This window comes from Punica granatum, chromosome 1 (genome assembly GCF_007655135.1).
Source record: "Punica granatum isolate Tunisia-2019 chromosome 1, ASM765513v2, whole genome shotgun sequence".
Classification (NCBI taxonomy): Eukaryota; Viridiplantae; Streptophyta; class Magnoliopsida; order Myrtales; family Lythraceae; genus Punica; species Punica granatum.
Genome location: NC_045127.1, coordinates 15,705,379 through 15,721,083, shown reverse-complemented (window position 1 = coordinate 15,721,083; position 15,705 = coordinate 15,705,379). Strand labels below are relative to the sequence as shown.

The 15,705-nt window shown below is 35.4% G+C and overlaps 2 protein-coding genes across 4 annotated transcripts; one reads left to right on the top strand and one right to left on the bottom strand.

Moving 5' to 3' along the window:
- Positions 1-222: 222 nt before the first annotated feature.
- On the top strand, positions 223-2,720 carry LOC116192199 (cytokinin riboside 5'-monophosphate phosphoribohydrolase LOG8). Of its 3 annotated transcripts, none has more exons than XM_031520671.1 (8): positions 223-561; positions 684-821; positions 1,159-1,256; positions 1,362-1,392; positions 1,640-1,739; positions 1,839-1,909; positions 1,997-2,140; positions 2,561-2,720. In XM_031520671.1, the coding sequence occupies exons 2-8, from the start codon at positions 705-707 to the stop codon at positions 2,639-2,641; spliced, it is 642 nt and encodes a 213-aa protein (XP_031376531.1). In that variant the 5' UTR covers positions 223-561; positions 684-704; the 3' UTR covers positions 2,642-2,720. The 3 variants fall into 3 exon arrangements, with proteins under 3 accessions (XP_031376531.1, XP_031376532.1, XP_031376530.1); XM_031520672.1 differs by having other exon boundaries at positions 223-607; XM_031520670.1 differs by having other exon boundaries at positions 223-821.
- Positions 2,721-12,109: 9,389 nt separating this feature from the next.
- LOC116193153 lies at positions 12,110-13,130 on the bottom strand. The gene has a single exon (XM_031521937.1). It carries the CDS (start codon positions 13,050-13,052, stop codon positions 12,576-12,578), a length of 477 nt encoding a protein of 158 aa, XP_031377797.1. The 5' UTR covers positions 13,053-13,130; the 3' UTR covers positions 12,110-12,575.
- Between the last annotated feature and the right edge of the window lie 2,575 nt (positions 13,131-15,705).

The window sequence follows — 15,705 nt, the reverse complement described above, 5'->3', positions numbered from 1 at the left end:
TATTATTTTTAAAAACTTATAGCGCATATTTTATACAATAAAAATAATGAAAAAAAATATTACGTTCAATCCTATGCTGCGTACAAGTTTCACAACTAGTTTATATTAATAAGAGAGGAGAAAAATGACCTTTAATGGCGAAGACATGGCAGCTTCTGATTGGATAGCATGAAGTCCCAGCAGTACCGATGTTTTGAAACTCCGTATAAATAAAGCGGGGAAGCCGCCGGGAAGGCAAGCCTGCCGAGCCCCACTCTGCTCCTTGCTTGTCTTCTCTCCGCTCCTTTTCTTTCTCATAAAAGCTCAAAGCTCCTCTCTTTGATTCATTGAATTTTTTTTTTTGCCCTTTTTTTCTACCATAAAAAACCGATTCTTATTCACCTCTCGATTGCGTAAGTTAAGGCCCTCTTAATTTCCTTTGATTCAATTAAAAATCTTGGAGACCCGACAGAGTTGGAAAAGGCAATGGAGTGTGCATGAGACCAGACGCTTTGTGATTCTGAATTCTTGATTGTTCGGTCGGTCCCAACCTTTTGTTACCGATTCAAAACCAGGAACAAGGTTGTCCCTTTAAGCATTCTCGGCCCTTTTTATCCTTTTATGGGTGGTGGGTGTGGCTGCTATCTTGTTGTTTCGATGTTCTTGGATTGAAACTGCCAAATAAACTAGAAACAGAATAACAGATTTTGTGGGCAAACTGGGATATGGAAGAAGGAGACGATATGAGAAGCAAGTTCAAGAGGGTCTGTGTCTTCTGCGGAAGCCAGTCGGGGAACCGGAAAGTCTTCAGTGATGCTGCTCTCGAACTGGGCGATGAACTGGTCTGCTCTTCTCGGTGCTTCCGACTCTCTGTTTCGATTGAGCTCGGGTTATGTCAGTTTCTTATATAATTTGGCTCCTTGGCTGTTTTTGGCATTACAACCTTGTTCACATTCACTTCACGTGTTTGCTGTACTAGGATTTTCATGGAGTTCTGAATAGGCAATTCTGGTTGAAACTGACCAGATTACTGTACAAGCTTATTTCAGTGATATGTCTTATATTCAAACTGATTTTGCTTTATTAGTGGTCAAATGCGTTGGACTTTTTGACCTGGGGTCGGGTTAGAGGAGTTGTTGCTGTGCAGCGTGGGTCACTTTTGTGAATGTTACTTCACAGGTGAAGCGGAAGATCGATTTGGTTTATGGCGGAGGAAGTGTGGGCTTGATGGGCTTGATATCCCAGAAAGTGTACGATGGAGGGTGCCATGTTTTGGGGTGAGGCGCCATTGAACATTCATCAACTGGTGTCTGCCTCGTTAATAAGAATTCTGTTAATTAAAGAAAGACTGTCTCTTGATGTGTACCTTTTTTACAATGCAGGGTCATTCCGAAAGCCCTCATGCCTCTTGAGGTAAGTTATTCTTTCACTTCTTTCAAAGACTGAGCCATGTAACTTTTGGTGCTCGGTAACCCGCAGACTTTCCCAGTTCTCTATTTTCATGATACTTACAGATCGAAAACAAGCCCAGAAAATGCAAAAAAGAAAAGGAATAAGTGTTTGTACTAACTTAAATGGAATACTGGAAAAGTTTTCTTCACAAAGAACATTTCTCCAGGGACTTATTCAAGATATGATTGAATTTGCCTTGCATTTCTAGATATCTGGTGAGACTGTTGGAGAAGTGCAGATTGTCTTAAATATGCACGAGAGAAAAGCAGTAATGGCTCGAGAAGCCGATGCCTTCATCGCTCTCCCTGGTTAGTTCTTGAATTAGCATCTGCATCAAACCTACGCCTTACCATGTTCTGTTTTTGGAAATTGCTTGAAACTGAAGGCCATGTGTCTGATTTCATTAGGAGGATACGGAACCATGGAAGAGCTGATGGAAATGATAACATGGTCCCAGCTCGGTATTCATAAGAAACCGGTAATACATCAAAATTAGTGCATGAGAATGCGAAACAGTTCCATTTAACTCCAAGTTGATCCCATTGACAATTATTCTTTGGCGCAGGTTGGTCTGCTGAATGTGGATGGCTACTACAACAGTTTACTTGGTCTGTTTGACGACGGCGTTAAAGAAGGTTTCATCAAGCCCAGTGCCCGGGAAATAGTTCTCTCTGCGCCAACGGCTCAAGAACTCTTGGAGAAGATGGAGGTAGTTTGATTGAACTCTACGAGATCTTTCTTTTCTATAAACTAGTCTAGGGCTATTGCAGTATTCATGGGCTATTGAAGTATTCATGTGTTTTTGTGATAGACAATAAAGAAAAACCACAATCACACACTAGAACTTGTATCTGATCTTTCATAAAGTTTAACCAATAGAGTTGGCATGGTGATTAAAGGTTGTGACTTCCTTGGGGAAGTCCTAGATGTTGGGCCACTTGCACAGCTTGTCGCCGGACTGACCCGTCCCTTGGGCTTGCAGCGTGTTCACATGAACTGTGGGACTAGTCCGGTGAAGTCCGGACACCCTTGTTATTCCAAGAAAAAAAAATAATTTAGGCATTTGCTTGGAAACTGGATAATCTTCTGCAGGTTATTAGACCCTGATTCCTGATCTCATCTCTCACAGAATTACACCCCATTGCACAAACATGTTGCTCCTCATGAGAGTTGGAAAGTGGAGAAACTCGGAGACTATTCGAGGAAATAAGAAGTGGGACGCCAAGATTTACAGCTAAGGTAGGCATGTTTTTTTAGAACAGTGGTGCCTCAATTACTGGAATTGTGCATCAGCACTTATTCTGATGGAGCTGCATATATTGCTTATCAGTATGACAATTTCTGTGGTTCTTTTAAGTCATGCAGATACTCTCTCATGTTCATCCTCGCTGTTTTACAATATGAGTTTGCTTTATGGTCAACTGAAGAACTATTTGCCATTATAGCTATTTGTTACTACTCATTTGATTGAGAATTATTTTCCTTTTGAAAATCTGGGACATAGAGAGCTGTTCTAACTTCAACTTTAGTGCCATTGAGCGCGTATTTTGGTAGGCCCACGCGATGGCTTTTGGCTTTGAAGCTATCACATCTTCAGAGACTTTAATTGACTCCATCATGGGGTCTGTGAACTTGAAAGATTCTTCTGTTGAAGATTCTTACCGAGTGTTGGCAAAACATCTCAAGGTAGCACTTGCTTAAAGAAGGAAAGGAAGTAACCTTGGATGTGAAAAAGGTTCTAGTTAGATTGTCTTTTCGGTGGAATTATAACTTTGGAATTTCTTCCTTTCTGATAGAGACAGAGCGACCATAGTCCACTTTTGATGCCATTCAAGACAATTACACATCTGGGAAACTACTTTTATGGACACTTTGGCGCAGGTTGATCAGTGTAGTTAGATCAGCTACAAGTACTTTTCCCTTCTATAGTTTTGCATTTGCCGGGGGTTCCAATAGGTTTATACCCGTAGACTTTGGAGATGGGAAAAGAAATCTACTTTTGGATATGCTACAGGGAGCTAATTTTCCAATATCCAGTCATTTTTTAATCGATCAGCCATGTTATCCTTCTAGTATAATGCAATGGAAGTACGAAGACCTGAAAGCAAGTTGCCTCTACTTGGACTCGGAAAGTTTAACTTGTCTATATAGAGCATACATGGGCTATGATATCAGATCATCTTGTCTACTAACCAACCTCAACAGTCTGATCTGTTTGAAACTCTCCCTCCGTGTTTCTTATAATATAAAATCAACCTTTATTATTTACTATGATTCCCTTTCCGTCCCGCTCTTTGTCATTTTCATTTAGCAAATTCTACACTGGCCCGGTAGTTTCGGTTTAAATGAAGTCTTGGTTTGTTTAAATGGAGTGCCCATCCAGCTCTCTATCAAGTGGACCTTCTGGGTCCCTTTCAACTCCTCACTCAACTGTTCTCTTGTCGACCTTCCCGGGAAGGTTTCTGCAGCAACCTGAAAAGCCACCAACTGTTCACAGCTTTTTCCCAGGGCCACTGGGGTCTCTTTCTGGGAACTGTGAGATGTGTGATCAGGAATAAATTGGGCGGTGCAGGAGCCACTGGGACAGGTCCAGGGTCGGGATGCGAGGGTAGACAATTGCTGCAGAGGCAATTCTCCATCATGTGAGGGGGTCCATTGCCTTAACAGCCTTTTGGGCTTAGAATCTGGTCCGCTTCCATCAGACATATGGTCCTCTGTCAAGTGGGGTGAGCTCTTTTTCTAATCATCTTTCTGCTTAGAGTTATTCGGGGAAACATATTTGGTTTCATAACTGGAGGAGGGAGTGGCTTCGGCAAAAAATGAACTTTACAAATGAAAGAAAAGAATATTCGGGAGTCCAGAAAATAGAAATCTGCATGTCTTCACACTCAAGATCACTAATCGAGTGCATTTCTCGCACTCAAGAAGTCCATCTCCCGGTCGGTGATAACTTGTTCACATTCCTTGCACTTGGTGTTTACTCCGTCTTCATTTCTCGAAATGATGATTATAAGCCATGCCATTGGACTATATGAGAGTTAACTGTATAATCTCTAGCAGTTTCTTTTACTGGCTAATAATGTTGTTTCTCTGGTCACCAGTTAAACGAAAAGTTTTGTCAAATGAAAAGGAAAATGGGAAATAGTTTCCTGTTTTAACTTTTTACAGCACAATTTCAAAAAGTAAAATCCTGAAGCTGGAGTTAATTATGAGTTCTCATGCTTTGCGACCTGATTATCAACTAATCGCCGTGATTTGGACTTGGAAGGTGTAAAAGTTCATTCTTCTTGCTTTATGCAAAAGTTAATACATGCTTTAATGCATGTGGAAGCAACGACAAATGTGTGAGTGAAATCTCGTAAGAAGCCTAATCTTGTATGAAATTACACGACGGTCCAAGCAACCCAAGATTTCTTGATGTATTGCACGAACTGTCATGGTGCATCATTCGGTCACACTGATGGGACCAACTTGAAAACCAAATATCTTGGAGCCCATGTTAATGAAGCATCGGAGAAAGACTTTGAAAACATCATGGATATATTTCAAGATTATAACAGTGAAATTTTGAAGGAAACAGCTGATTTAAGTAAAACGGGAGAGAAGGGGGCGTAGAAAGGGAGAAATTACCAGGTGGATAAATCTTTTGAATTAGAAGAGGAACCCATAAGTAGCGGGCATTATTATCTATATTACATCTCTATATACATCTATTCTCTTATAGAAGGCGAAGAATTTTTTTTCTATTTTTTAAGTTCTAAATATATCCATTATCAAATGATTTAATAAATTAAGAGTCATTACATGAGTTGAAAATTGAAGTTAAATTAGTAACTTTATGTATTTACTTATAGGGGTAATAACCTAAAAATATATATCCTTTCCTTAAATTCTCGGATTTACCAATTTTTTTTATTTTAACATGTAAATTCACAAAACTTCACTTTGTTCCAGCATCTATCAAGACATCAATTCTTTCGTTAAAAATGTCGAAGAGGACAATAATGGTGCTAGCATGACAAACGGAATTTGAACTGACATTCTTTTTTTTCCCATAAAATCACAAACTTCAAGTTTTCCAAAGTCTATCATTTTTATTTTTATAATAAACCAATTTATCCCTTTTAATTATGAGATTTTTTATTTTTTAGGAATATTTGCTTCTAGGTGTATTTATTAATTAGTGTTACTTGAAATTGAAAAATTAGTTTAGGTCGATTTTATAAATATTCAATCCTTGAATCATTTGTACTTTTTAAATAAGCTTTGCATGATTCTGTCCATGACAATCCTCAGTTACTAGATGGAGTTTGTATTGCTTAATAGGGGGCATGTCAATAAAATGCAATGATAGAAAGTAGTTGTCGTAGCTACTAGTAAAAAAAATTTCCCAGTTCCTGCGTCCTAAGTAAAAAAAAAGAAAAAAAAGAAAAAAGAGAGTGGGATGGAGCCTGACTTGCTTAGTATAATGCAAATCCATCCAATCTACCGAAGGGAAGTTACTCTGTTATCCTCACCAATAGAATTTTTCATAGCTCCTACATCCCACATAAATAAAAAGAAAAAATTCAAGTAAGTCAGTGTGCTTTTTATTTAATTTTTTAGTACTATTATTGTATTTTGTTTTAGCATAATGGAGACTATTACATTTCCTATTCTAGGCCATTATCATGCTTAAGGAAAAAAAAAATTCAACAAGCTAAATGGTCAATTGACCAGAGCTATTTTCAACTATTAGATTAGATTGAACTATGGACTAATAAGCAAAGCAATCTTCCCACTTACTTAAATTTCTTTTTTGTTTATATGAGAAGCAGGAACTAGGAAAATTGTACAGGTAGTTAGGGTACTAGAGCTACTTCTCACTTTTGAACTAGATTGACTTGCTCCTATTAAGCAAGGCATGCTCCATCCCACTTACTTGAGAAGCAGAAATGAGGAAATTGGAGCGACGATATTAAGTCTCCTTCTCCATTTTGCAGTTACGTAGGTGCAGCCCCACATTTCATGTTAGTGCATGAGAAAATTAGCTAAATTTAATCTTATTGACATTTATGAAGAAAATTTTTAATATATTGAGAAATTTTTTACAGCTTTTTTTTCTAAAATTTACTCATAAATTGGTAAAAAAAATTATTTCTTCAAATATTTAATATTAATTTGAGAATTGAGAAGATTTTTATTATACTGTATAATAATTAAGAATAATCATAATTTCATTAATGATATTAAATTCTCTAAATAACCAAGAAAAGACAATCAATCAGAGCTGAACTTTTCAAAAAAGTGGTGATGTGGCACTTCCATGTAACGTTACCCGACTTTTTTTATTGCTAGTATAAATTCAAGTATATTACATGTGAGAGCCCCTCTTTTATGAAGAATATAGAAAATTAAAACAATACATAACCGTATTAAATAGGATCACCAATAGTTAAATATATTAATATTAATAAATAGTCAATTAGATAATATACTGTAAAAATAATGTAATTTTTAACGACTTTCAAAGAGATGGTAACTTATCAACATCTATAAGATATTGGAAATCTATTAAAAAAAACTAAAACTAAGTTTTAAAATGCTTAACTTGAATAAAATCATGTAAAAAATGTAATTATGTTAATCAATTATTAAAAGATATTCTCATATAAAAATATTCATGAAGTGGAAGTAAACCATTAGAGCCTATCAATTGATGACTAATATAAAGGCGGTTACGTAAAAAGAGAGTGTAATGCAGTGGCTCAAGTGATATCTTGATAAACAAGATGTTCCAAGTTCGATATTGAGTGAGATTGCCCATGCCCCTTTATTAATTATTAGAATTTCTATTTCATTGTATTAGATCTACGAAGTTAGTCCCAAATATATGTATTAATTTGTTAAATACCATACCACATTCTGTTGAAAACTTATTTTTAAGATGAGATAAACATAAATGCACGTCAATTGAAATTTTATTTCGAGGCGGAGTACTATTACAACTGACATCTCTTTCAGCTAACTTACTACATCATCTAATCTAAATAGGAGTATCTTCCGAGTTTCGTTTATTAACAAAAGAAACAGAAAATATTCCTTTTTATTTTAATTTACTAAATGTATATTTTTCAATTTTTTTTATTATTTTATATAAACTAAACTATTTAATTAGGCTAAAGTGATGTTCTCATCTGTTAAATGTACATAAAAAGAGAAATTGTAATTAATTCATATACATATTAATTAGTAAGTTACAATCTATTCTCATAGAATCTATATATATATATCATACGAAACCAAAAAGCAGTTTCAACGAGGTTATGCCATGTGTCATCCTATAATTCATAAAATTGTACAGTGTCAAGCCCTTAGCTCTCTATTTCATGGCTTCACTCATAAGGAAGCCTCATTCTAAGAAATAACCATTTAAGAAGTTAGTATTTTTAAATTCACACATCGAGAATTAGATGAGTTGGAAAAATTCGAGAAATTGAAAATCTCTCTTCACATGGAATCTGTGGCAATCCTATCTCTCTGTTTTTTATTATAATTCCCTCTCTTCGTTTCTTAGTTATTCATTTGTTCGTTCATCCATTAATATTTTTTATAACTTTTAATGAAAATAATTAATCACTGAAGAGTTTTTGGTTGGGGGAGGCGATGTTTTGTCTTTTGATGCAAAAACATAGAACCCTCCACCAAAGAAAAAAAAAACATAAAACCCTTAAAATGAGAATTAACATATTAGCAAAATGAAAAATGAGAATGAAATATAATTAATTAGGGGAGGCGATGTTTTGTCTTTTGATGCAAAAACATAGAACCCTCCACCAAAGAAAAAAAAACATAAAACCCTTAAAATGAGAATTAACATATTAGCAGAACGAAAAATGAGAATGAAATATAATTAATTAGCTCAATAATTAGGAGGGTTCTTTTCCAAAAATAAGAACAAAACATAATTAGCAATAGACTAATGAAACATGTCAAAAAATATGTATGCAATAATAAATTTCCCAAGACAACAAGCTGAAAAATGTGACGGAAGCCATTTCTTAATATAAATGTATGGATGGATTTTTCTAAATTATACATATTGTTGTCCTAATGTTAATAGGTAAGATATCATAAAAGGATTCTAAAATGCCAACTACAATTCGTCATTTTTTTCTCTAAAATTTAACTTGTACGCATTTAAAAAAAAACACGTTCAAGGATTATTGAGGGAAAACACTATATTTATAATTTTTTATCAATTCAAACAAGTATTTCTTTGATGTTAAATTAATTAATGCACTTACTCATCATGATAAGCTATGTACATTAAATTTATCATTATGCTAAGGGCATCAACCAAACATCAAATTCTTGGTTGATATATTTTCTTTTATATTTCAACATGATTTCCTCTATTTGGATTTTTATTGGCATAACTCTCTCATAATAACTAACTATTATCTATTACTTAATTTTATTTTGTTAATTTCAGCCATTTTTTTATGTGTGTGCTGTTGTTAAATGGACAGAACATGAATATTAGCCACTAAAGATTGTCATGATATCGGCTCTAAGATATATCTATATATCTATATATTCTATACAATATCTATATATCTATATATTCTATAGAATATGTAAGATGACAAAATACAAGACTCTATGTATAGTATCCGTAATATTTAAACACTTAGCTCCAAATGCACTGATTCTTTCAATTGGTTGACATTTATATTTTATTGCTCATGCAATTAATCATTTTATTATTCGATTAAGAATTTTTGAAAATATGTTAACTTCAAATCAAATCTACATAAAAATTAAGTAATCTAACCTTCTTTTCGATACATTTTAAGTTTTATAATATATAATAGCGAAACTATTCTCGATTAATCACCACATATTCTAAAATCTCAAATCCTTAGCTTCTCATTATTTCACTCCTCACATACTTGCACTTAGGATTATATCAACCTGAATAATTATTAGATAGGTCTTCAAATTAATAACCCACAAACTATAATGAGTTTTTCCTACTTTTTTTGGATCTAATATCTTGTTGATCTACACCGAAATTGCCTATTGTGACTAGAGTAGAGCTTCTTTCACATTTCCCGTCCTCTCTCTCTCCCCTGCAGGCTAGGCATCATGTTGAACAAACCTCTTCAAAATTTTATTTCAATTGAGCTAAGTCAATATGATGAAATTAATATGGTTTAAATTAAGTTATGCAAATAGAAACACTTGGACGTTATTTAAAAGCATTCCGGCACATAAACTAATTGATAATTTCAAATTTTGGGCAACAAGTTGCATAATATGTATAATATATACGAAAATAACTCTTTGATAATAATTAATCCTGCGCAACGAGGGGGTAATTGGCTAGTTAATCAAGTTAATATATTTGTTTATTTATTTGAAATGAAATCTAATATTAGGTTCTCAAGCATCTTTGGATCCAATAAGATTGGTTGAACTCTAGGATTACTTTACACATCCGCAGATTTAATGTACGATTCAATTCTAAAATTTGCAAATGATTATATTAATATATATATATATATAATGAGTTCGATAAATTTAATATCTTAAACTTACTTGAAATATATACAGTACATCTAACTTTCATGTGAACGTATACACTATACAATTGCGTATTACTAGTTTAAAATATATAGCTTAAATTAAATACATATTATGCAAGAAAAAAAGGAAATATTAATTATTTAAATAAAAATTGTATGAGTCAAAAATTAGAAAAATACAGTTTTCGAAAGATATTATTGTTTTCTAAAATAATTAAAATAAAGTGAACTATGGAAAATATTGTCACTTAATCTCTCGGAAGACAAAAATATTTGATGAAGAGACATCATTAAATTAAGAGGTATTGATTGAAATTTTTTTCACATGTAACAGAGATTGCATTGAACGAGCGGAATGTAATAGAGATTACATTGAGAGAGCAGAATTAGTAATTATAAGAGGTGTCCACATACATCAAAGACAAAATAAAAATTATAAAAAATCAAGAAACACAATGATGAGCTCCGATCACCAGTTTTATCTATGTTATCGATGCTTGATTCCCCATCTTTTGCTTTATTATTTATCACAATCCATAAATCTTAATTAGAATGTCATTTTTAAATACTACAAGGAATTCTACATACATTTGAAAAAGTTTAATATATATTATACTAATTTTCATAGGCATATTAATTTAATAATACAAAAAATTATAAACACCACAGGTATCGCTGGTACTCAATCGAGTAACAATTAATTATTGAAATAACCTTTATTTTAGTGGCCCCTATTAATTTGGATTGATATGGCATGTGGAAGGTTTGGAAAGCGAAACTGAAGTGAATAATGGGGTTGTGCCTTTTGGATGTAGTAGGGATGCTCCCCTCTTGCGGGGTCCGAAATGAATGCTGCTGGCTCTTCACATAAAGTTAATCAAATCGAAGGGAAAATAGAAAATGTCTGTGTAAAGTACTGATCAACGTTCTGATACCGTGTAATTTTTTTTCCCCCCAAATGGTAACAAAAATTGTTCAAAAAGATTAACATTGTTCAAATGGAAGATGTGTTTCATGATAGTACTTGCGATTTGATTTCCCATATCGAAGGAAGGAAAACAATTGGCAGGCTTAGGACATGAGCATTGATTTTAAAAGTCTAACATGGAAAGTGGAACATCCTGTCCTAATAGATAGTGATAGACACTGAAATTACCCGAATGTTGACTAATTCAAGAGCGTCTGAGGACGAGGTTTTCTCCGGGACGCCAGAACTGACCTCGTAGCATTTCAATCGATTAATCAGCTATCAGAATGCGAAAGGTAAACCGGCTAGCGTATGGAAGTGAACGTTTGTCAATGCACTCGCATTCATAATCTTCGAGATGGATCGCATCTGCTTGGAATGTGAGTACAACAGGATTGCCTGGTAATCCTTTCGATGCTGAGGCATGATTTTGCGAGAAGCGGAGGGAAAGAAGCATCTAACATCGACTATTACAAGCACAAAACAAAAGCTTAAGCACAAGGCCGCGTTTGGTCGATCGGATATAACATTTGATAGGTTTCAAATCCTTATCCGCATTTGAGAATTGAGAGATTAATGTTATTTTTTTCCTAATTTACCTCTACGAACCTTCACTCAACCAAACTTGCCAAAAACCAAGGACAGTCGATGACGAGACGACGACGACAAGGAATCGGAAGTTGGAACAGAGAAAAAATACACAGAATCATCGATTCCTTGGGTTACAACTGCAAACACAAGTCGCTCATGGGCACAAAAACAACACTGCCATCGGAGAATGAAACTGCCACAGATATCACCAATTCTGCGATCCGATCCATCCTTCAGTCGAGATCGGAAACAATAAACATAAATGATCGAAACCCCGAAGCAGAGAATCCATTTTCGTTTCTTTCTCCCCTTCCTGCTTCTGAATCTGAGATTCTCAGGTCAGGCGAAGTGAATCATAATCAACTGATGCATCAAGCATGAGCGAGCTCTCCAATGATGATGTCTAGCTAACACGATTGGGAGTGGTTGTCCGCGATAGAAAACTCGTCTGACGAGAGGTTTGCGAGACGACTGCTGCACTGGGACAGAATTGCAGCAACAAATGAAAGCAAACAGAAAGAATGCCAAGACATGGGAACATAGGAAGAAGTCATTGACTGCAGCATCCGCTAAGTACTACTAAGTTCGATGATGGAAAATCGTTGCGGACGACAAGTCTGGGTGGATACAGCAACAAGTCCACGATGAGGACAATACACAACAAGAAGAGACAATGGGCTTAATTAATAAGAGAAAGAGATGGGATTGGGGATGTTATTCACAACAGCAGCTTAATAATGGATAAAATTCTTCAGCACAGAAGAAAAAGAATTACTTAATTTGTGTCGACAATTTACAGGGCATGTCCTGTGCTGTCGTCCATGGAATCAGTCGCAACCCGAGAAGTTGAACCACGGATCGATTTCTCCTTCGACGTCCTGATCACTATCTAAATCCGACATTCTCCGATGAAAACTTAACCAGAAGCAGCAGCAGCAAGAAGGAGAAGGAGGAGGAGGAGGATGGAGGTATCGAATACCCAATTGAGTGAGGAGAAGTCGAAGAGAACATCATCGTCACCACCAGCCATAGGCGACCTGAGAGTAGCGGTCCTTGATCCACCGGAGGCTCTTCCGGAAGGTGCTCTTGGCCTTCCCCTCCACGCCGTACATCTTGTAGCTCGCCACCCTCTTCTTCCTCTGGAACTCCGGGTCCCCGAGGCTCCACGACTTCGAGCCCGACCCGGACGTGCTCTTCCCCTTCTTCAGCTTCATGTCCTTGCTGCCCCCCGGCCCCGAGTTGTTATTGTTGTTGCTGTACGGATATCCCACCTGGGTCTGGGCGTAGGAGGCGCTGTAGCACCGGAGCTCGTGCTGCGGCCGAGGCGGCTGGCCTCCTCCGCGGCCGCCTCCGTAGTAGGGCTGCAGCTGCATGTTGTTGCTGTTGCTGCTGTATCCGTTGCCGTTGCTGTAGCTGTAGCTGTAGCTGTGGCTGTGGCTTCCACGGGCGTTGGAGTGAGAGTAGGACCTTGATCTGTCGTATTCCGACCCCATTTTCGGTTTTGGAAGGAGGAAGAGGAGCTTAGAGCTCTGCTCCGTGATTTTGTATATCTATGGCGGTCTGCTGTTTCTCGGTCCTTTTGGGCTCCTGATCTTGACCGGAGGCGATGGTGGAGTCAAAGGAGGATATGGGAATTTGCTCTTTGCTACCCTGAAGTTTTCTGTTCCTTCTACTTGTGCCCTCATAAGTTTTCCTCTTTTATGTTTTCATGAAGTAATAATCTACGTGAAAGTAGAAGCAAATTCTAAAACATAAATAACTAACAGAAAAGATAGATCACAACTTGACTTGGGAATTGTTTTGTTTGTTCGTTAGAGCGTGCCTTTTGAACGGTCAAAAAGGTTGTTTAATTTTTTTTGTCCAGATGTAGCAATTGCGTTGGGGAACTAAACGGAATAAAATTGAGTGTAATCGGACTTCACAACCAAAAGAGATCTAAAGGGTTTAAAAAGTTCTTACAAATAAGTTATAATAGAATATGAATAAGAAATAGAAGAAAAGAAGAAAGATAAGGGTCTGATCTATTTAATTATTGAGTGAAAATTCACTTAATGAGTAAGTAATAAAAAAAATTAATTGTTAAGTTATTTTATACTCAATACTTGAATAGATTAGATTCTTATCTTTCATTTTTTTTCTTCCTCTCATTCATTTTTCATTATAATTAACTTTTAATTAATTTTTCAACAATCTTTTCAGTCTATATCATGATATCCGAAAAGTCCAATGGAGTCTCGATTAATTCAATTTCAACCGGATCAGTCTACTAAGGAGTAAAACTCTCACAATCAAGAATTTTTTCTATTTACAAGACTTAAATCCTAGATCTCACTGAAAAAAATAAGTATCAAACCGTTTAAATCGTTAGTAACTTTTAAACACTTGCTTAATTAACTTGAATACATATTTATTTTCCACCAAAAAATATCAAAAAAAGGTACCTGACTTACCAATTACCATACATATATATTCGGCGAGAAGTTAATTCTCATAGTTTCTAACGTAAAGATTCCCGAAAAAAAAAAGAAACAAAGAAAAGTTTTAACGGGTATAGATAGAAGGAATGTGAACCTTGAGGGCGAAGTGCAATTACCGCAAAGAATAGGAATAAAGGGTTGGAGCTGGGTCCCAGATTGAGCATGCTAAGGTTGTTAACATCATTTATTTATTGCTATGTATTTTGAGCGACGACTTTGGGAGTCTTGAACCCTCAGATGGCGTGTGCGATGGGGAATCATTTTGTTACTCCATTAGAAAACAAAAAAAATCATATAATTTCATAATTCTTTTTTAGTGTATATCATTATATTTGAAATTTTAATGGACCCCGTTTAATCTAATTTGAATTGGATCGATTCATTAGAAGGTAAACATCTTTCAATCAATGATTTTTTCCATTCACAAGACTTAAAATCAAGATTTTTTTTGTGTGAATCATGATATTTAGAAGGTCAATTGAGTTCGACTAATGCAGTCTAATCAAATCAAAAATTTTATTTAAGAGAAATAAACATCGATGTACTTGAATCAACCATAATTGATAATACTATAATTTTAAAATAAGTTTCCAAGCCATGACAAGTCAATGAAATAGAATCATTTTTATGTGTTAATGGTACTTTCCACATGTACGAGGTCATGCGTTGTGGTATAAAATTAGATTCGGTTAATATATCTTCATCTTCGCTAAAAGTAGCACTTCTTCTTTATCCCATATAACTAAATAACCGGTTTCATTATATATTCAGCTAAAAACCGGTTTCATTATATTAAAAGAAATTAAAAAATGAGGTGCGTAACGTAACATACACTTTCGCTTAAAATCAAGATATTTCAAGTTTAATTTTTATTAGTGGAATTTTCAGTATCTTTATTTGAATTTTATGTATCTTTGTCAGGCTCATTTTTTTTTACTGAAAAAAGAAAAGATTCGTGGCCCATCTATGCAAAGCTATCATGCGTAGAATGGAAAAGGCATTCGACCTAAGTCAATTGCAAAATATTTCATGGAAAGAACTCACGGACAAAATAAACATGACCTTTATACGGGAGGCAATTTTGACAAGAAAGTATGACTAAATTGAATTTGTACTTCTAAATTCACCTTTAAGTATCAGTGCATATGAATAGGACGTATATACGTGTCTGGATAGTACATGATATTGTTCGTTTTAATTCCTTTAAACGTGAACCTTGTTGGAGTCACTTATTTAAAGAAATTATAAAAGAAAAAATCTAAAATCATATGGGATTACGGTGGGCTTGTTGATGGCTTCAACAAAAATAAGGACATCCAATCCGATACAAAATTTTATTCCACCCGAGATCCGGACCTAAAAAGACAACAACAAAATGCAGCTTCATCTTCTTCAAATAAAGTATGTGTATAAATTGAACGGCTGGGTTTTTTTGTCCTCCCAAGACTTGATTATGGCAGTCAAGTCATGAGTAATGCCAGATGCCATGTTGCATGTCGATCAAGTGGCACCAATGTCGACCTTGATGATCAACTACGTTACCGAGGAATCTTAAATCAGTGCAGTTGCAGTTGGAATGAGCTACAACATGGGCAGCTTGTAATAGCGAGTACTTTTGTGCATTTCTTAGCATGAAAGCAGTACGATTCTCAAGAAACGATTATTATCA